Source organism: Mus pahari, chromosome 4 (genome assembly GCF_900095145.1).
Source record: "Mus pahari chromosome 4, PAHARI_EIJ_v1.1, whole genome shotgun sequence".
Lineage (NCBI taxonomy): Eukaryota > Metazoa > Chordata > Mammalia > Rodentia > Muridae > Mus > Mus pahari.
The window spans coordinates 60,618,064-60,632,804 of record NC_034593.1 but is presented as its reverse complement, the minus strand read 5'-3'; the positions used below and the strand labels follow the sequence as shown (position 1 = coordinate 60,632,804).

Genomic DNA, 14,741 nt, shown 5'->3' with positions numbered 1-14,741 from the left:
AAGAAGAAGAAGAAGAAGAAGAAGAAGAAGAAGAAGAAGAAGAAGAAGAAGAAGAAGAAGAAGAAGAAGAAGAAGAAGAAGAGGAAGAAGAAGAAGGAGAAGAAGAAAAGAAAAATAGAAAGTGTGGCTGTACTAAACTAAAACCTAGAGATAGAGCAGGAAGAGGCTGTCAAGAGAGAGAAGAGAGACATTTCTGTTTCCCTAAGGACTATCTGCACCAGTTCTTCAGAGTAAAAACAGGCAGGGAGATAAGAATTTAAGGTGAACATGAACTTCCGGGATAAAGGCTCTCATCTAGCATCAAAACCACCAATGTCCAGAACTATCTTTAGTCTGTGTCTGGCCCTAGCATGCATCAAGAACTAGCCCATCCAAAAGGGAAGACAAGCCCTGGCAAGGTGACACCTGGGCGGGCCCAATCCTGCTAGGGACAGCCCTCTCGGGGTTCTTGTGGTAATGAGATAGCACTACTGAGCTTCCTCACATGGGATAAGCCCAAGGTGAGTCACCAGAGACAGAGATAGAGAACAGTTTAAACTTGCTGTTGGGGTTGGACCACCGGATGCAGTAGAGGTTTGTGAAGGAACCCCCATCTCCGAGAAGTCAATAGGAGTCGGCCACCAGCATGCCTCCATCTAGGTGACTCGGGGATGTCCCAGTTACGGCCCCAGAATCTCTCTAGCAGCCTAGCTCACATCCCTCCATCAGCACCAAGGGAAGGGTAAATTCCCTGGACTCAACACACAAAAGGGTCAGCTTGGGCTTTTTAAGCTCTACGTGAACACGGTATGCTTTAAACTTGGCAATAACTCTTCCCAGGATCCGGGAAGCCTAAAAGTCAAGCCACTTCTGAGACCTCAGTCTTTCCTTGCTGTTGCAGCTGAGAAGCAGGGCAGTCCCAGGACGGGGAGAGAGGATCCCTTTACTACGGAGCTCTGCAGGAGCCAAACAGCCAGCGTCAGCAAACCTAACCCAAACCTGCCTGTGAGGAGAGACTCTGAAGCAATGGGATTGATGGCGTCTTAGATTACTTCTGTCCGAGATGCTGAGGAAGTACAAGAGAGGCGTGGTCATTAAGAAGTGCCACTGGGCGTGGTGAAGCACGCCTTTAATCCCGGCGCTCAGGGTGAGGACTAGGAGGCAGAGGCAGGCTACACAGAGAAAGCTCGTCTCGAAAAACATAAAACAAAACAAAACAAAAAAGTCTTTAAACTTATTTCAGGGAGGGAAGTACTCCATCCTTCCTATCTCAAAGTAATTTTAAGTATGAAAAGAGAGAGGGAAGTTGTTCCTATGTGGTAAGGAAAAAAATCAAAAATTACCCTTTCACACAAAATCAAAAAGATAACCCTTCACAAGGCTTCTCATCGGTACCTCAGACAAGTCACACGGCATCTCAGCCCCTCTGTCCTCAATTGTGAGGTGAGGACTTTGGATAAAGTCTCACGTGGATACGTGGATGCTATAAACGCTTCTTCCTTTACTGGATAGATGAGACCCTCAAACATCTCAGGCACTGTCCCAGGCACTGTGGCACAGCAGGGGCACACCTGTAATCGCAGCCCTTGGGAAGCAGATGAAGGAGGAAACATGAATTCTAGGCCAGCTTCTACTATGTAGAGAACCTCATGTAGCCAGCCTGGGCTACATAACAGCCTATCTTAAATTCTAGAGGACCCAGGATCAGTTCCCAGCACCCATTAATGGTCATTTGAATGAGATGCCCCTCCCCCATAAATTTTGGACATTTCAATAGCTGGGCCCCAGTTACTGGCATTCGGAGAGATCAGGAAGTATGGCCTTGGTGGAGGATGTCTGTCACTGGGGGAGAGCTCTAAGATTTCAAAAGACTAGTGCTATTTCAACTTAGTTCTATCTGCCTCCTGCTTGCAGCTAGAGATTTGCCACGATGGACTGGAACCATAAGCTCAAAATAGCCTCTTCTACAAGTCGCCTTAGTCATGGTGCTTTATCACACCATGCAGAAAAGCAACTACTGCAGTAGCTTACAACCCTCCATAATTCTTGTTCGAGGGGATCCCACATCCTTTTCTCACCGCTGCAGGCACCAGGCATTCTCATGGTACAGATAGATACATCGCAGCCAAAACAGAAATACGAATGAAATACAGTAAGTAAACCTAAAAGGATTATTTTAAACAATTCCCAACCCAAACCAGAACAGAGGTAAGATCCCTGAACTTTCAGTTAGATGTCCCATCTCTGGTTTTCCAAACAGAATTTCTCCGTGTAGCTTTGGCTGTCCTGGAACTCACTCTACTATCAGGCTGGCCTCGAACTCACAGAGATCTACCTGCCTCTGCCTCCCAAGTGTTGGGATTAAAGGCTTCCACCAGCTCGCCTAGATTTCTAAGGCACCCAAAATAGTGGGGACTTATAAACAAGACTATGCAATCACGCTAAGAAAACCAAGCAAAAGTGGGGGCAGGATGAGGGGCGCTCTCACTCCGCTTTAGGAAGGGGGGGGCAGAAATAACCTCTCAGAGCTGGTGAGAGCGGAACAGTCTGGAAGTCAGGGAAATGAACCAATAGAGCGACTGAAGACGTAACAGCAAGGACAAGTCCCTGAGGTGGCTCTTGGATTATACAGTAAAGAGAACCTAGCCTCTCTTTTGCATTTTACAGCCTCCTGCTGATGATGCACCCAGCCCTGTTAATGTGTTGACACACATCGTTCTAAAGAGTGGCACATCGCCAGTGGACTAGACTGCCTCCTTCAAAGTCAGGCCTTCTATGCCAAGCCAATTATTTGCTATTCTCCAGCTCCTGACCAGATGGATACTTACTCCGGGCAATGATAAACAGAATTTAAATGCTGTTTTTTAAAACTTCTATAACAGAAACCCAAAGTAACAAACTTTAGATGACCATACAGTGCATACACAAAACTGAAAGGCATAAAAATCACCAGGCTTTCTGTGACTGTGTATGTATGTACTACAAGGTTTTTAAGTATTAAGTGATATTCATGGATATCTTAGTCTGAAAACACCGTCCTAAGCAAACATGTCGTAATAACTTTATTCAAACACAAACCAAAACCAGCCTCCTGTGAGATAGCTCAGCTCGTTATAAAGCACCACCAAACCTCATGACCAGTGCTTAATTCTCAGGGCCTACAAGAAGACACTCCCAAAGGCTTTTCTCTGACCTCCGCATGTAAACCATGGTACATACATGTGCCTTACTGCAACATACATGTGTGTGTGTTCTTTAAACTTCTTTAAAATTAAAAAAGTGCAATGACTTCTAAAAATATCAAGAGCACACATCTTTAGAAGAGCTGGGAGCCTAGGAATCTGGGAACAAGGAGGAAGAAACTCCAAATTGTTGTAGAAGGAAGGAAGGGAGGGAGGGAGGGAGGGAGGGAGGAGTACCTTAGGTTTTAAAGACTGCCCACAATATCAAGAGAATGAGTGAGCACTGGGTTGAGAAGGGTTCTGTCCCAGCAAGCCTTTAAATGTCAAGTTCCCAGAGGGCAGACCGTCTACCCAATCTCACCTTACCAGACTCTCAGCCCAGTTACAGCTATGTAACTGCTTATCTTCTATCAGTGCTCAAATCCTGGGAGTTTAATGGGGAGTGGATGTTTCCTATTGCAAGGGACAAGAAATAGCATTGGCTATAATGGAAAGAGTCCACGTCTGTTAGTGGCATGGTAAACTTATAAACAGCTGGGATTAAAACGAGTGTGTTAATTTAATAGGTAATCTCTCAAGGGACACTAACCAATGGGCTCTGTCAACCGAGAGGGCGCTGACAGACACTGTGCCAATTTCTCTGTGAAACTGTGTTACCACTCTCACCCCTCAAGTCAGAAGTGCATGCACCCAATTTCCAGGAGCCTGGGAGACTCAGAGTAGCCAAATTACACCTGCGAGGCAAGCATTTTCCTACACTGCCACACAGCTGTCACACACAGAAAGCAGCTCATTTAAACTGTGCCCTTCAGCCCTATTTAGGGATATCGCTAATGATTTCAAATTACAACTGTTGCTTTATCTCAAACAGTGATAAAAGGGAGAGCTATGTTCATGGTGCTTTTCTTTAAAAGTCATTTATCTGCTCTCCTCTCTGGGGCAAAAAAAAAAAAAAATGTTGAGACAAGTACAAACCTGAGCTTATTATAGATGCAGCCCTCCTTCTCTCCCTCCTTCCGCTTCACGCCAGCACCCCTCCCTGTCTGGCTTTTCCAGAATTGAGGCAGTAGCCTCCGGTAAGGAACTATAAGTGGTTCTTTTATCAAAACAAGAAGGGATTCGCCGACAGGGAGTGAGTCAGGAAGAGGCAGCAACCCCCTCTCTCATCCTGGCAGTTCAATTCACCCAGTTCCTCCAGGTCAGCGATCGCTCAGATTTCGTGGAAGAAAAGCCAGAAGAGGGCCTTTAATCCATCCAAATCCAGGAGCTGGGATGGAACACACCCGCTTGCCAGACCTGAGGTGTGGGCAGGCGACTGAGTTCATGTGCACAGGCACTGCCTGGCTCAGGGCGAGCTGTGAGGGGCGACGCTGGAAGACCCATGAGGATGGACAAAGCCACAACTATAATAGTGTGAAATAACCCCCGCAGGCACTGACTTCGGTCAGGAAATCTCCCTAGATTTATTTTCAGGCAAGTGACTCACAACCTAGTCTCCATAAGTAATTCCATCAAAATGAGTCGCGGGTTCCTCTAGCCCGACTTTCTGCTGCCCTCTGGCTGCCCCTCCCTTCTCTCCGCCCATCCTGTAAACCCAGACAGCTCCCAGACAGAGCAAGCGTACCCCAGGGGAACAGGAGGCAGGCTCTCCGGCCCAGCCCCCACCCTCGGGAAAGGATGAATGGGGCCACCCCCGGCGAGAGCGCGGAGAAGGGGCGTGTGGGCTGCGCGCGAGGTGTGTACGCGGGTGTGCGCGCGTGGGCACGCACCCGGGCCAACTTACAGAGGTGGAGTTGGTCCTCGCCTGACCCTGGTTTCGCACCTCCTGCTCCCGGAACTGCAGCCCGGCCAGATGCTTTTCCAACGCCTCCCAGTCCATTGGGGGCGCAGGGGGTTCTTCCGGGACGCGCGTCCCGCCGTCCGGTGGCTGAAGGCAGAGCCCCCCAGATGCCCGGTTCCGGCCTCCGCGCCGGCTCCCTGGAGGCTGGGTCTTCTGGATGGGTCGCCGGGGAACCCGGGAGGCGTTCGGCCGGCCAGCTACCACCACGTTGCCATTGTGCCTGAGGTCTTGGGGGTCGTTCGGATGGAGGTTGCCGTTAGGCATCGGGGACGGCATGGTGGTGGCCGCGCTCCTGCTCCCGCTGCCGCTGCTGCCGATCCTGGCGCTCACGTCCCCCGGCTCCCGGGCCGGACAGCGGTCATCCCGATACCCTCGATCGTCCTCCTCTTCCTCCTCCTCCCCGTCCTCCTCCGGAGCCCACTCATCAATCACCTTCTTCTGGTAGACCGGGAAGGGCTCTTCATAGTCTTCCAGAGCAGACACTAAGTCCAAGCTGCCCCCCGGCGACGATGAGGATTTGCACTCGGAGCAAGGGGTCACTTTGGTGGAGTTGGATTGTGAGCTGGCGCGGCTGCTGCTGCTGCTGCTGCTGCCGGCGTCACTGCCTAGATCCATCCCATCCTCTCGGTAATCCTGGGGAGGAGGGAGGCAGAAAGAGTGAGTGGCCGGGTTGAGCCCACTGCTCCGGCCGCCCGCTGCCCACCCGGACCTCCCCGCGCGCGGCGCCGGCCAGCCGTGAGGTGCGATCGCCCTAAGAGGCCTTGGGGCGGGAGCCAGTGGCAGCCTGAGCTGCCTCCACCCCTCCCCGCACAAGTTGACTTCCTCCGGTTAACTAACCCGCAAATTAGCGAAGAGGTGCGCAGCCTCGGGCGCGCACTTTTCACCCTCATAGCCCAGGGGCGCTCGCGGACTTTGTGTTAAGCATTTTACGCCAGGCGCCTCCTAGCACTCCACCCCAAGGATTCTCCCAAACACTTTCCCACTGAATTCTGATTCCCTGGGGGCGGGACCCAAGAGGGAGGTAGAAGCAGATTTCGCACCTCGCGGGGGCACTGGGACCACCCCCAACCTGGCCCCGCCCCGCTCCGCCCCGCCCCCTCCCGGCGGCCGCTGGGAGCCCCGCGCCGGGCGAGCTCAGCTTTACTTTCTAAGGCACCGCAGTAGTCGCAGGGCACATCCCGCCCGCGTGCCTCCTCGGCCAGCCCCTCTCGGGAAGGATAGGCACGGGGGCGCTGTCGGCCCACGCCCCAGCAGGGTGGCACCCCCTCAGCGCTTGCTTCCGTCCAAGGTGTGCGGGGCCCGGGCGCACAGCGATTGTCGCTGCAGGCGCCGCCGCCCTGGGGAAGGGAAGACGCGCCCTCCCGGCGGCGGCGGCGGCAGACCGGGTCCCGCCACGGAGCATGCCCAGAGGCTGCGGGGTGCGGCGCAGTCCGCTCGCCCGGTTTTCCCCGCCGGAGGCTGGAGCTAGAAGCCGGCTGGGAGAGCCCGGCGAGGCGAAGGCGGGGAAGGGAGGATAGCTGGGCTTACAGACCGCGCCCTGGGGAAGGGGTTGTGTGCTGAACGCACCTCAAGGCCTCTTGGCTGGGTTCTTTATCCAAGCAAAACCTCCTGGAGGCCCGCACGGACCCGATGCCTCCCAGTCCACGCGGAAGTCCCCAAGTGACCCTGAGAAGGACCTCCTGTCATCTTCACAAGCAAATACACAAGCCGAGTTGGAGCTCAAGTGACCAGTGATCAGGCCCTGTCATTTCCTTTCCACCTTCCCCCGGCCGTTTCCTCTCCCTTCACCGCGCCCTGGTATCCACTTCCAAGTTCAGGCAGTGGGTGGAACCTGTTGCTTTTGCTCACGTTTCCTTCCCTTCCCAGCGGCACTGAGGATGACCTCAGCGAGGTGTGAGCATGGCAAGGAGAGTGAGTGAGAGCCTTGCGGGGACTGTTATCTAGCGTGGAGGTCAGAAAGGGGTGGAGATCTATCCTGAAGGTGGGGCCAGACATCCCTTCCAACAGAACCCATACAGAAGATTGTAAAGGAGAGAGAAAGGCGGTCCTGAGTGGTGGTGCCTCTAGTACCTTGGCTGGCTTTGCTTACTGGTTTTTTTCTTTCAGGAAATTGAATCCAAAAATCTATGGGAAAAATTCCAAGACCATACACGGGTTACCTCAACTTGCCAGCCCTTCTTTTTAGGAAGAAGTTTCTATGATGTGAAACTACTCGCTTGGATAGTGTAGACGGGCTACAGAATACCTTTTAAGGACTAAAAATGTCCTCTGAACAGTCTTGCCCTGTAAGAAGTTAGCTAAGAAATGCCTCCTCTGCGGCGAGAATGGAAGAGCGCGTAACTCTACAATGAAATGGAGAGTTTCCTTGGACTACTAGATTTAGGCCTGCAACTAATTTATTCCAGCAAGACTAGTCTGGACCAGACCCCAGCCCTTGCTTGGCACCTTCCAAAAAGAGGAGCAGAGGCATACTTGGGATGCCTGGGTAGGGAGTGGCTGCCACCCGGCCATCTAGGCTCTTGTGGGGGACTTAGTGCAGAGACCCTTTGTCTCAGTGATTTCCTCTTAGGTAAACTCCTGGTCAGGAAATGTAATCAAACGTTTTTAACTTGTCTGGAAGCAGCAATCCTGTGAATAACAGGAAAAGAGGCCTCTAGTCTGTCCAGCGCTTCAGTCGAAAAGGACTGGTTAGGACTTAAAATACAGTTCACACGAACATCTGTAAACAGCCTGCTTAGTGCCCCAAATTTGTTTTGATGTGAGTTGCAGCGGAGTGCTGGCTGCCTCTGAGGGGTATGGATGTGGTCCTGTGTCCTGTGTTCTGTGCCATAGATGCAGAAGTATTATTGCTTAGAAGATCACCATGAGACATGACAAAGCTTAGGTCAAAAAAAGCTACCTAAAAGGGCTGGAGAAATGGCTTAGCGAGTACAGTGCCTTGTGTAAAAGCCAGGATCTGGGTGCTGCCTGTAACCCACGTGCTGGGGTCAGGCATGGAGACAGGCAGATCCCTGATGGTGGGAATCAGGTTACCCCAAACTGCAAGCCCTAGGTTCAGAGAGAGAGAGAGACCCTGTCTCAAGAAAAAGAATTTCAAAATAAGCTGAAGTAATAAGGCGATGTCAACCTCTGGCCTCACACATTCCTACACAGGCAGGTGTACCTGCACATGCATATATACACACATGCATGCACACATGCATACAGCACACACACACATACACAGAGCCACGTACTCTGTGGCAGATGCAGGTAGACAAATATTGATCAGCTGGGGTGACAGGAGCCTTATGGTGACAGCCCAGTTTTTAAGCACCAGGACCTCCCAAGCCACCCACCCCCACACACAGCTGCCAGGTTCTCACACCTCAGCAGCTCTGATGGTCCGTGATCAGGAAATGTAAAATGAAACCTAAATGAAACATTTGGCAAGGTAAATTGCACTGCCAGAAATGTGTGGCATTTCAAAACCGACTATAAACATCTTGGAATTTATCTGTACTTTCACATTATTTTCTGGCCAGATAATCTGGATCAGATGGGAAGTACCAAGTCTCCCTTTTCTCCACTATCCATGGAAAGTGCTTGGCCAGCCCAGTTACCATTCTGTTTCCAGGCTTCCAGCCCCTGCCAAGAACGCTCCCACTTTGGAACAGGAAGGCCAGCCAACTTCAAGGTGGCAATAGTGAGCAGCTAGGTCCAGTAGGGTGGAGAAATGGTTTGCAAAGTGATGGAAAAGTCCTGTCTTGTGTCGTCTTCCTCTTTAGGCAGGCTTCTCTCAAGCTAGTTTGCTGCTTTTTTTTTTCTCTCTCTCTTAGATCTGTGCCCTAAAGCCTCTGTGAATCAGAAATCAGAAATGTGGGATGAGAGAAGAGGCCTATTACAGAACCTTCCCTGTCAATCCAGTATTGTCATTTCTGCCTAGATTAAGAATCCCTTTTGACCACCAACTGACCTCACACCAAGTACTTCACTCTGAGGTAGTCCTGACCATTCATTGTATGCAGCTAAGCGAAGCCTCCCTAGAAGTGCAGCTCTCTCCCTGACCACTGAAACTCCACAAGGGCCACCTCTAAAGGGTCTGCTTCCCATCACCACCTCCAGCTTCTCCACCTCCAGCTTCTCCAACTGACCTTTTAAAAAATAGTAAGTCTCAGCCAATACAACACTCCCTCCTGGAAGGTTAGGATTCTTCCTGCTCCCCTGGGTCAGAGGACATTCCTCTGAGTCCATGGCTTCCAGTGCAGGGTGATGCACACTCTCAGTGTTGCTGTTTAATCAGCTTCTCTACTAGCCTCATAGTAAGAATCACACATCAATATCAGAATAGTATCCTATTCTAGGGTGCTAGTGCTGTAGTTCAGTGGTTAGAAGGATGACCTAACATACCAGAGGCCCTGAGTTCGATCCCCCAAACATTCTGAAACGGGGTTGTGACACAGGCTTAGACAATCCAGAGTAGGAAGCCTGAGTTTCAGGCCTTCACGTGTATCCTGGGCCTCAACCAAAGGTTCCAAATTTTAGACCTAGTCTCAAAAATCTTGTTCTAACTTTTATAAAACAAGGCATAACTGTATCTTTATACCTTGCTATGGTGACTTGAAAGTCCTTAAGTGGGGTGGGATTCTGGTGTGGGAAAGAAGATGCTCCTAGCTCGGTGAACAGCAGGGCTGTGAAAGGAATACAGGGTTGATAGACATTTGTTGTTTGAGTTATTAATACTTTCTCACTTTCATTTGGTCCTCAAGATTTCTGTGAGAAAACTATTTTCCTACTTATTTGTATATGAAGAGGTTCAAGAATGGTGATATTAAGTAATTTGCCCAAATGTCACAAACTGGTAAAGTAGGCGGCTGGGCCAGGACTTGACGCTGGGTAGTTTGGGTTTAATATTTTTATTCTTACTCTTTCATCTACAAGGTTAGTAGATCTTGTTCCCATGTGGGTCAACTTACTAGGGGGGAAATGTCAGAAAGGGTCTCCTTGCAGCATCCTCAGGCTAGCTCTGTCTCCTACTTGGAATCACCGTGTGGGCAGTATTTCTGTCTGTGTGTGAGGCAGCTAGCTAGCACAGTCCTTGGCCTCTTAAGTTCAGCGATATTCAACAAATTAGGATCTTAAGTTGTAAAAGAAAGAGTATAGGGGCTGGAGAGATGAGTTCCATTGTAGCATCCACATGGCTGCTCACAATATCTTTGACTCCAGACACTCACTTCTGGCCTTCAAGAGCATGGTACACCTGCATACATATGTGCAGGCAAAGCACTTACACAAATAAACAAATTAAAAAAAATATTGACAGGTGGGGCTGGAGAGATGGCTCAGAGGTTAAGATCACTGGGTGTTCTTCCAGAGGTCCTGAGTTCAATTCCCAGCACTCACATAGTAGCTTAGGATCATTTGTAATGCAGTCTAATGCCCTCTCCTGTCATGAAGGTATACATGCAAATAGAGTACTCCTACACATAATAAAGAAATCTTAAATAAAAACAAAAAGCTGCCTGGTAGTGGTGGCACACACCCTTGATTTCAGTACTCTAGGCAGATGGGCGGATCTCTGCGTTGGAGGCCAGCCTGGTCTATGGAGCAAGTTCGAGGACAGCCAGAGCTATACAGATAAACCCTGTTTTGAAAAATCAAACAAACAAGTTTTAAAGGAAAAGTATAGACACTCCAGGAAAGAAAATATCATGCTGCTGCCTGCTAGTGTGTTAAGTTCCTCCCCTGACTCCCCCCTCAAAAAACTCCTTTAAGGTCAGCTTGGGTTTCTATTTGTCACTGGTAGGAAACTGGATCCACAAGAAAACAGTGTGGCTGAGATGGCCACGCCCCTCAGGGCTACTGCTGTTTCCAGGATTTCAATTTGTTAAGGCAGTATCTGAGAAGGGACCTGTTTGAAATACACCTGTTGTAATGGGTGTGAGTAGGGTGAAAAAGGATTATTTGCAAAAAAAAAAAAAAAATTCTATAAGCTAGTTCTGAAATAATTAGCCCTGGCACTGAGCGTTCTTTACATTGTGGCTGGTATACTAACACGGAGCTGGCTCTCGAAGGGCTTGTTTCATCTTTACTGTGTGAATTCCATGCAAGTCACACGCAGGACACAGATGTTCTGCTGTTTCATCACCTGTGGGTAGCTCTGTGGGACGAAGTGTCCTGGACGTAGAACATCTGGGCCTTGTTTCCAGCCCAGTCTCTAAACAACTTTACGACCACAGTTTGCAGATGAAAGAGGGCGGACTGCCTGTTGAAGGCATTTGGCAAATAGCCGGGGTTGGTTAAACATCTGGAAGAAAACGGGCTTCTTCCAGTCTAGAGACCCTATGGATTTCATCCTAAAAAAGGATGGGCCATGGAATGCAAAAAAAAAAAAAAAAAAAAAAAAAATGACTCTCAGTCTTTTTATCATCTTCCTTATCAAAAGATGCCATGTTTCTGCCCCACTCCTTCGCCCCTTGTGTGACAGGCAGCAGGCTGGAGAGCTGGCCCTGAAGTCATTACAGTAGGAGGGCTGGCCCCTCCCCTCGGTGGCTAAGGCACAGGTGAGCTGGCCTTGAGAACATGGAGAGCAGGAGAGCTAACTGGCCCCTTGCTGGCTGCAGCGGTCAGGAGGTGCTGAAGAGTTACTCACTATGGTACCGCAGGCTCGGGAGAGAGGGCAGGCTGACCAACTGAGCTACAGCCCAGGTCCAGATCCAGGGCTCTGAGTCGGCCTACCCCAACATCTACCACCATATATGATCTGCTGAAGTACTGAAGGGGTCAGCTGTACAGACTGAAGGATCTCCATGACACTGAACAACAATGGGATGTCTGAGAGGAGGCCCAGTGAGAATGCAGTATTGACCGTATAGCAGAAGCCAGGGGCCTCAGAACAGATCAGTGACTCATGGCAATGAACATTTGCAAGTAAGATGTGTGGACAAAAGAGTATACTGTGTGACACACCACAGCTTCCACAACAAGAATTTTCTATTCTATTGTATTTTCCTTTGGGGAGGGGGGGCAGTTGCAAGGGCGGAGGACAGATATTAAGGGAACAGGGAGATGAGTGGGATTGGGGTGTGTGATGTGAAATTCACCAAGAATCAATAAAAAGTTCAAAAGAAAAATATACCAAGTTCATTTCCTGCATTAATGTATGTCTGCTAACAGGCGAGGTGGGTTCTCTTGGGTACACGGTGAGTTTTCACTTAGTAGCTTATCTGTGTATACCTTATAGAGATAGATCTTCAGTATATCTAAGATTTTATCCCCCCTCCCATTGATAGTGCTATATTTTAATAGAAATGTATATTTAAAACTCATCTCTTGGGCCAGCCATAGATGTGTAAACCTGACAGCCTGTGTCCGCTGTGTAGAGGTAGGAGAGACCCAACCCCATAAAGTTGCTCTCTGACCTCCACACATATATCATGGCACACACACCCTCAACACACACAAATATTAGAAAACATAAAGGAAGTAAGAAAACATCTTAAGGGTTCTAATTTTCCATTAGATGATGTGATTGTACAGTATACATTCCCCAATGACTACAGCTAGCTCAAATAGTACTTACAAAATAGACCCAGTAACGTGTTTTCCAAACCTGACCACAGGACCCCTAGACTAATGGTTTTGATATTTACAGAAATAGGGGGAAATGTATGTTCATGATGAAGATTATCCTGCATGGTTTGTAGGCATTAGGGATCCAAAAGGCTAAGCGCAGCAAAGATGGTATCTTTATCAGAGAAACTTCACATAAGATGCCCATTAGGCCCTTACCTACACAATAGGTCTGAGTGCATGGGACCATTTGGCTCTAGCCTCCAACAATTTAAGTCTGCAGTCAGAGCTGAAGAAGTGGCATCTTATAAGTCTTATGTGGATGGTCCTCCTCCGTCGCTGCTATTCTGTATGGATGACCCAGCACTATCTCTGCCATCTTGTGTAGATGGCCCGGCTTCATCCCTGATATCACTCATAGATGGTCCAGACCAATCCCTGCTATCTTGTGGTTGGTCCTGCTTCGTCCCTGCTATCATGGCCTAATTGTCAACACTAAGTTTTCACTCTTTGTGTGCCCCAGCCAAGTTAGAAGGTAATTGTCAAAGTTTAAGTGAACTTTGCGAAAGACGTTCATTTTTATCACAAATCACCCGAAGTTTCAGATGAAGATTTGGTGCACATTTGGTGGCATTGCTCTGTGTGCTCAAAGCTACTTAGTTTAAGTAAGCTTGCAAATATCCAAGCAAAAATGGATCAATAAAAGCAGCATGTAGTAAATTTAAAAATCATTGAAAATATCTAAGTGACAGTTAACGTTTGGAGTAATAGATTAATTCATAAAAGTCACAAGGAAAAGTATAATTAGTGCTTTCGTTGTCAGTCAAGGTTTCACACATAACAGCCCTGGCTGGCCTCAAACTCACAGAGATCCACTTTCCTCACAGTGCTGGGATTAGAGACATGGACCACCATGTTGTACTATAGTTACTTCTATTAAAAAAAAATAATAGAGGGGTGGAGAGATGTCTTAGTTAAGAAGACATGGGTTTGATTCTTAGCACTCACAATGGTGCCTCACAACCTTCTGTAATGCCAGTCCTAGGGGACCAGATGCTCTCTTCTGGTCTCCAGGGGCATTGCACAGATGTGATGCACAGATACACGAGCTGGCAAAACACCTGTACACATGAAAAAATAAACCAATAAAAAGCTAATAGAACACTTGGATTGGAGTTAGTCAAATAATAGCATTGTGAAGCTCTGGGCTTGCTCCCTAGTACAAAAAAAAAAAAAAAAAAATCAAAAGTCAGAAAGAAAAAAGAAAGAAGAGAAAGGGAACCAGCCTAGAGTGAAGGAATTCATCTGTTTTCTACAGGAAGCTGATAAGAGGAAAAGGTCAAAAAGAGCAATATCTTAAAAGCTTATGTATTTTTAATGGAAAATTGATTCTATGCAAATATGCCACAGAGTTGGCATTTTAACTTTCCAGGCTAAAAGCTAAAGAAAAACGTAAAGAAAAAAACTTGAAGTGAAAATCTTTTCAACTTTCTTCTATAATGCTAAAGTTTGGGGTACCACAAGGGACCCTATGCCTTTATAATATTCTTCTCTGTTGTTGATGATATGAATATGGAAGCCACTCTGGCCCCCTCCCTTCCACTCACCTCCAAATGGAATGATGAGCTACTTTTGCTCTAAGGAGGCCTTGATGCCTCCCCCAGCTGCTATGTATGCTTGGCCACAGGGCTCACAGGGCTCCTCTAGGACAAAATTGATTCTGTGACACCCCCCCCCCCCCCCCGTAGCAGCCTTCTGCTTACACATTCCACTTATGATCTCTTACCTTGCTGACTCTCAGCAAACGGCCTGCACCCTGGAGAGCCTGACATCAAGACTCCAAGACAAAGCCTGGGCATCGTCTCAGCACTCAGGAGGCAGAGACAGGCCAGTCTGTACACCAAGTACCAGGACGGCCAGAGCTACATAGTGAAACCCTATCACACACACACACACACACACACACACACACACACACACACACTAAGACAAAAATAATTTGTCATGTATGGCTGTGTGTATGTGCACGCGTGCACGTGTGTGTGTGTGTGGTGCATGTATGTGTGTGTGTGGTGCATGTATGTGTGTGTGTGTGTGTGTGTGTGTGTGTGTGTATGCGCACTGTGTGTGCATATATGGAGGCTAGAGGTCAACTTCCAGTATTTTCTTTTCTTTTCTTTTTTTTTTTT

At 48.5% G+C, this 14,741-nt stretch overlaps 1 protein-coding gene across 2 annotated transcripts in view; it reads right to left on the bottom strand.

The window, feature by feature from the left end:
• LOC110319747 (IQCJ-SCHIP1 readthrough transcript protein) overlaps positions 1-14,741 on the bottom strand; it is a 719,522-nt gene that overhangs the window by 119,017 nt on the left and 585,764 nt on the right. The window contains exons 1-2 of one of the 2 annotated variants that reach the window (XM_021195272.2): positions 5,839-6,027; positions 4,945-5,634 (exon numbers count right to left, since the gene is read on the bottom strand). In XM_021195272.2, coding sequence (XP_021050931.1) covers positions 4,945-5,616 — 672 coding nt within the window. In that variant the 5' untranslated portion in view covers positions 5,617-5,634; positions 5,839-6,027. Of the gene's footprint in view, positions 1-4,944; positions 5,635-5,838; positions 6,028-14,741 lie in introns of those variants that run through there. The other variant, XM_029537245.1, reaches the window with a different exon arrangement.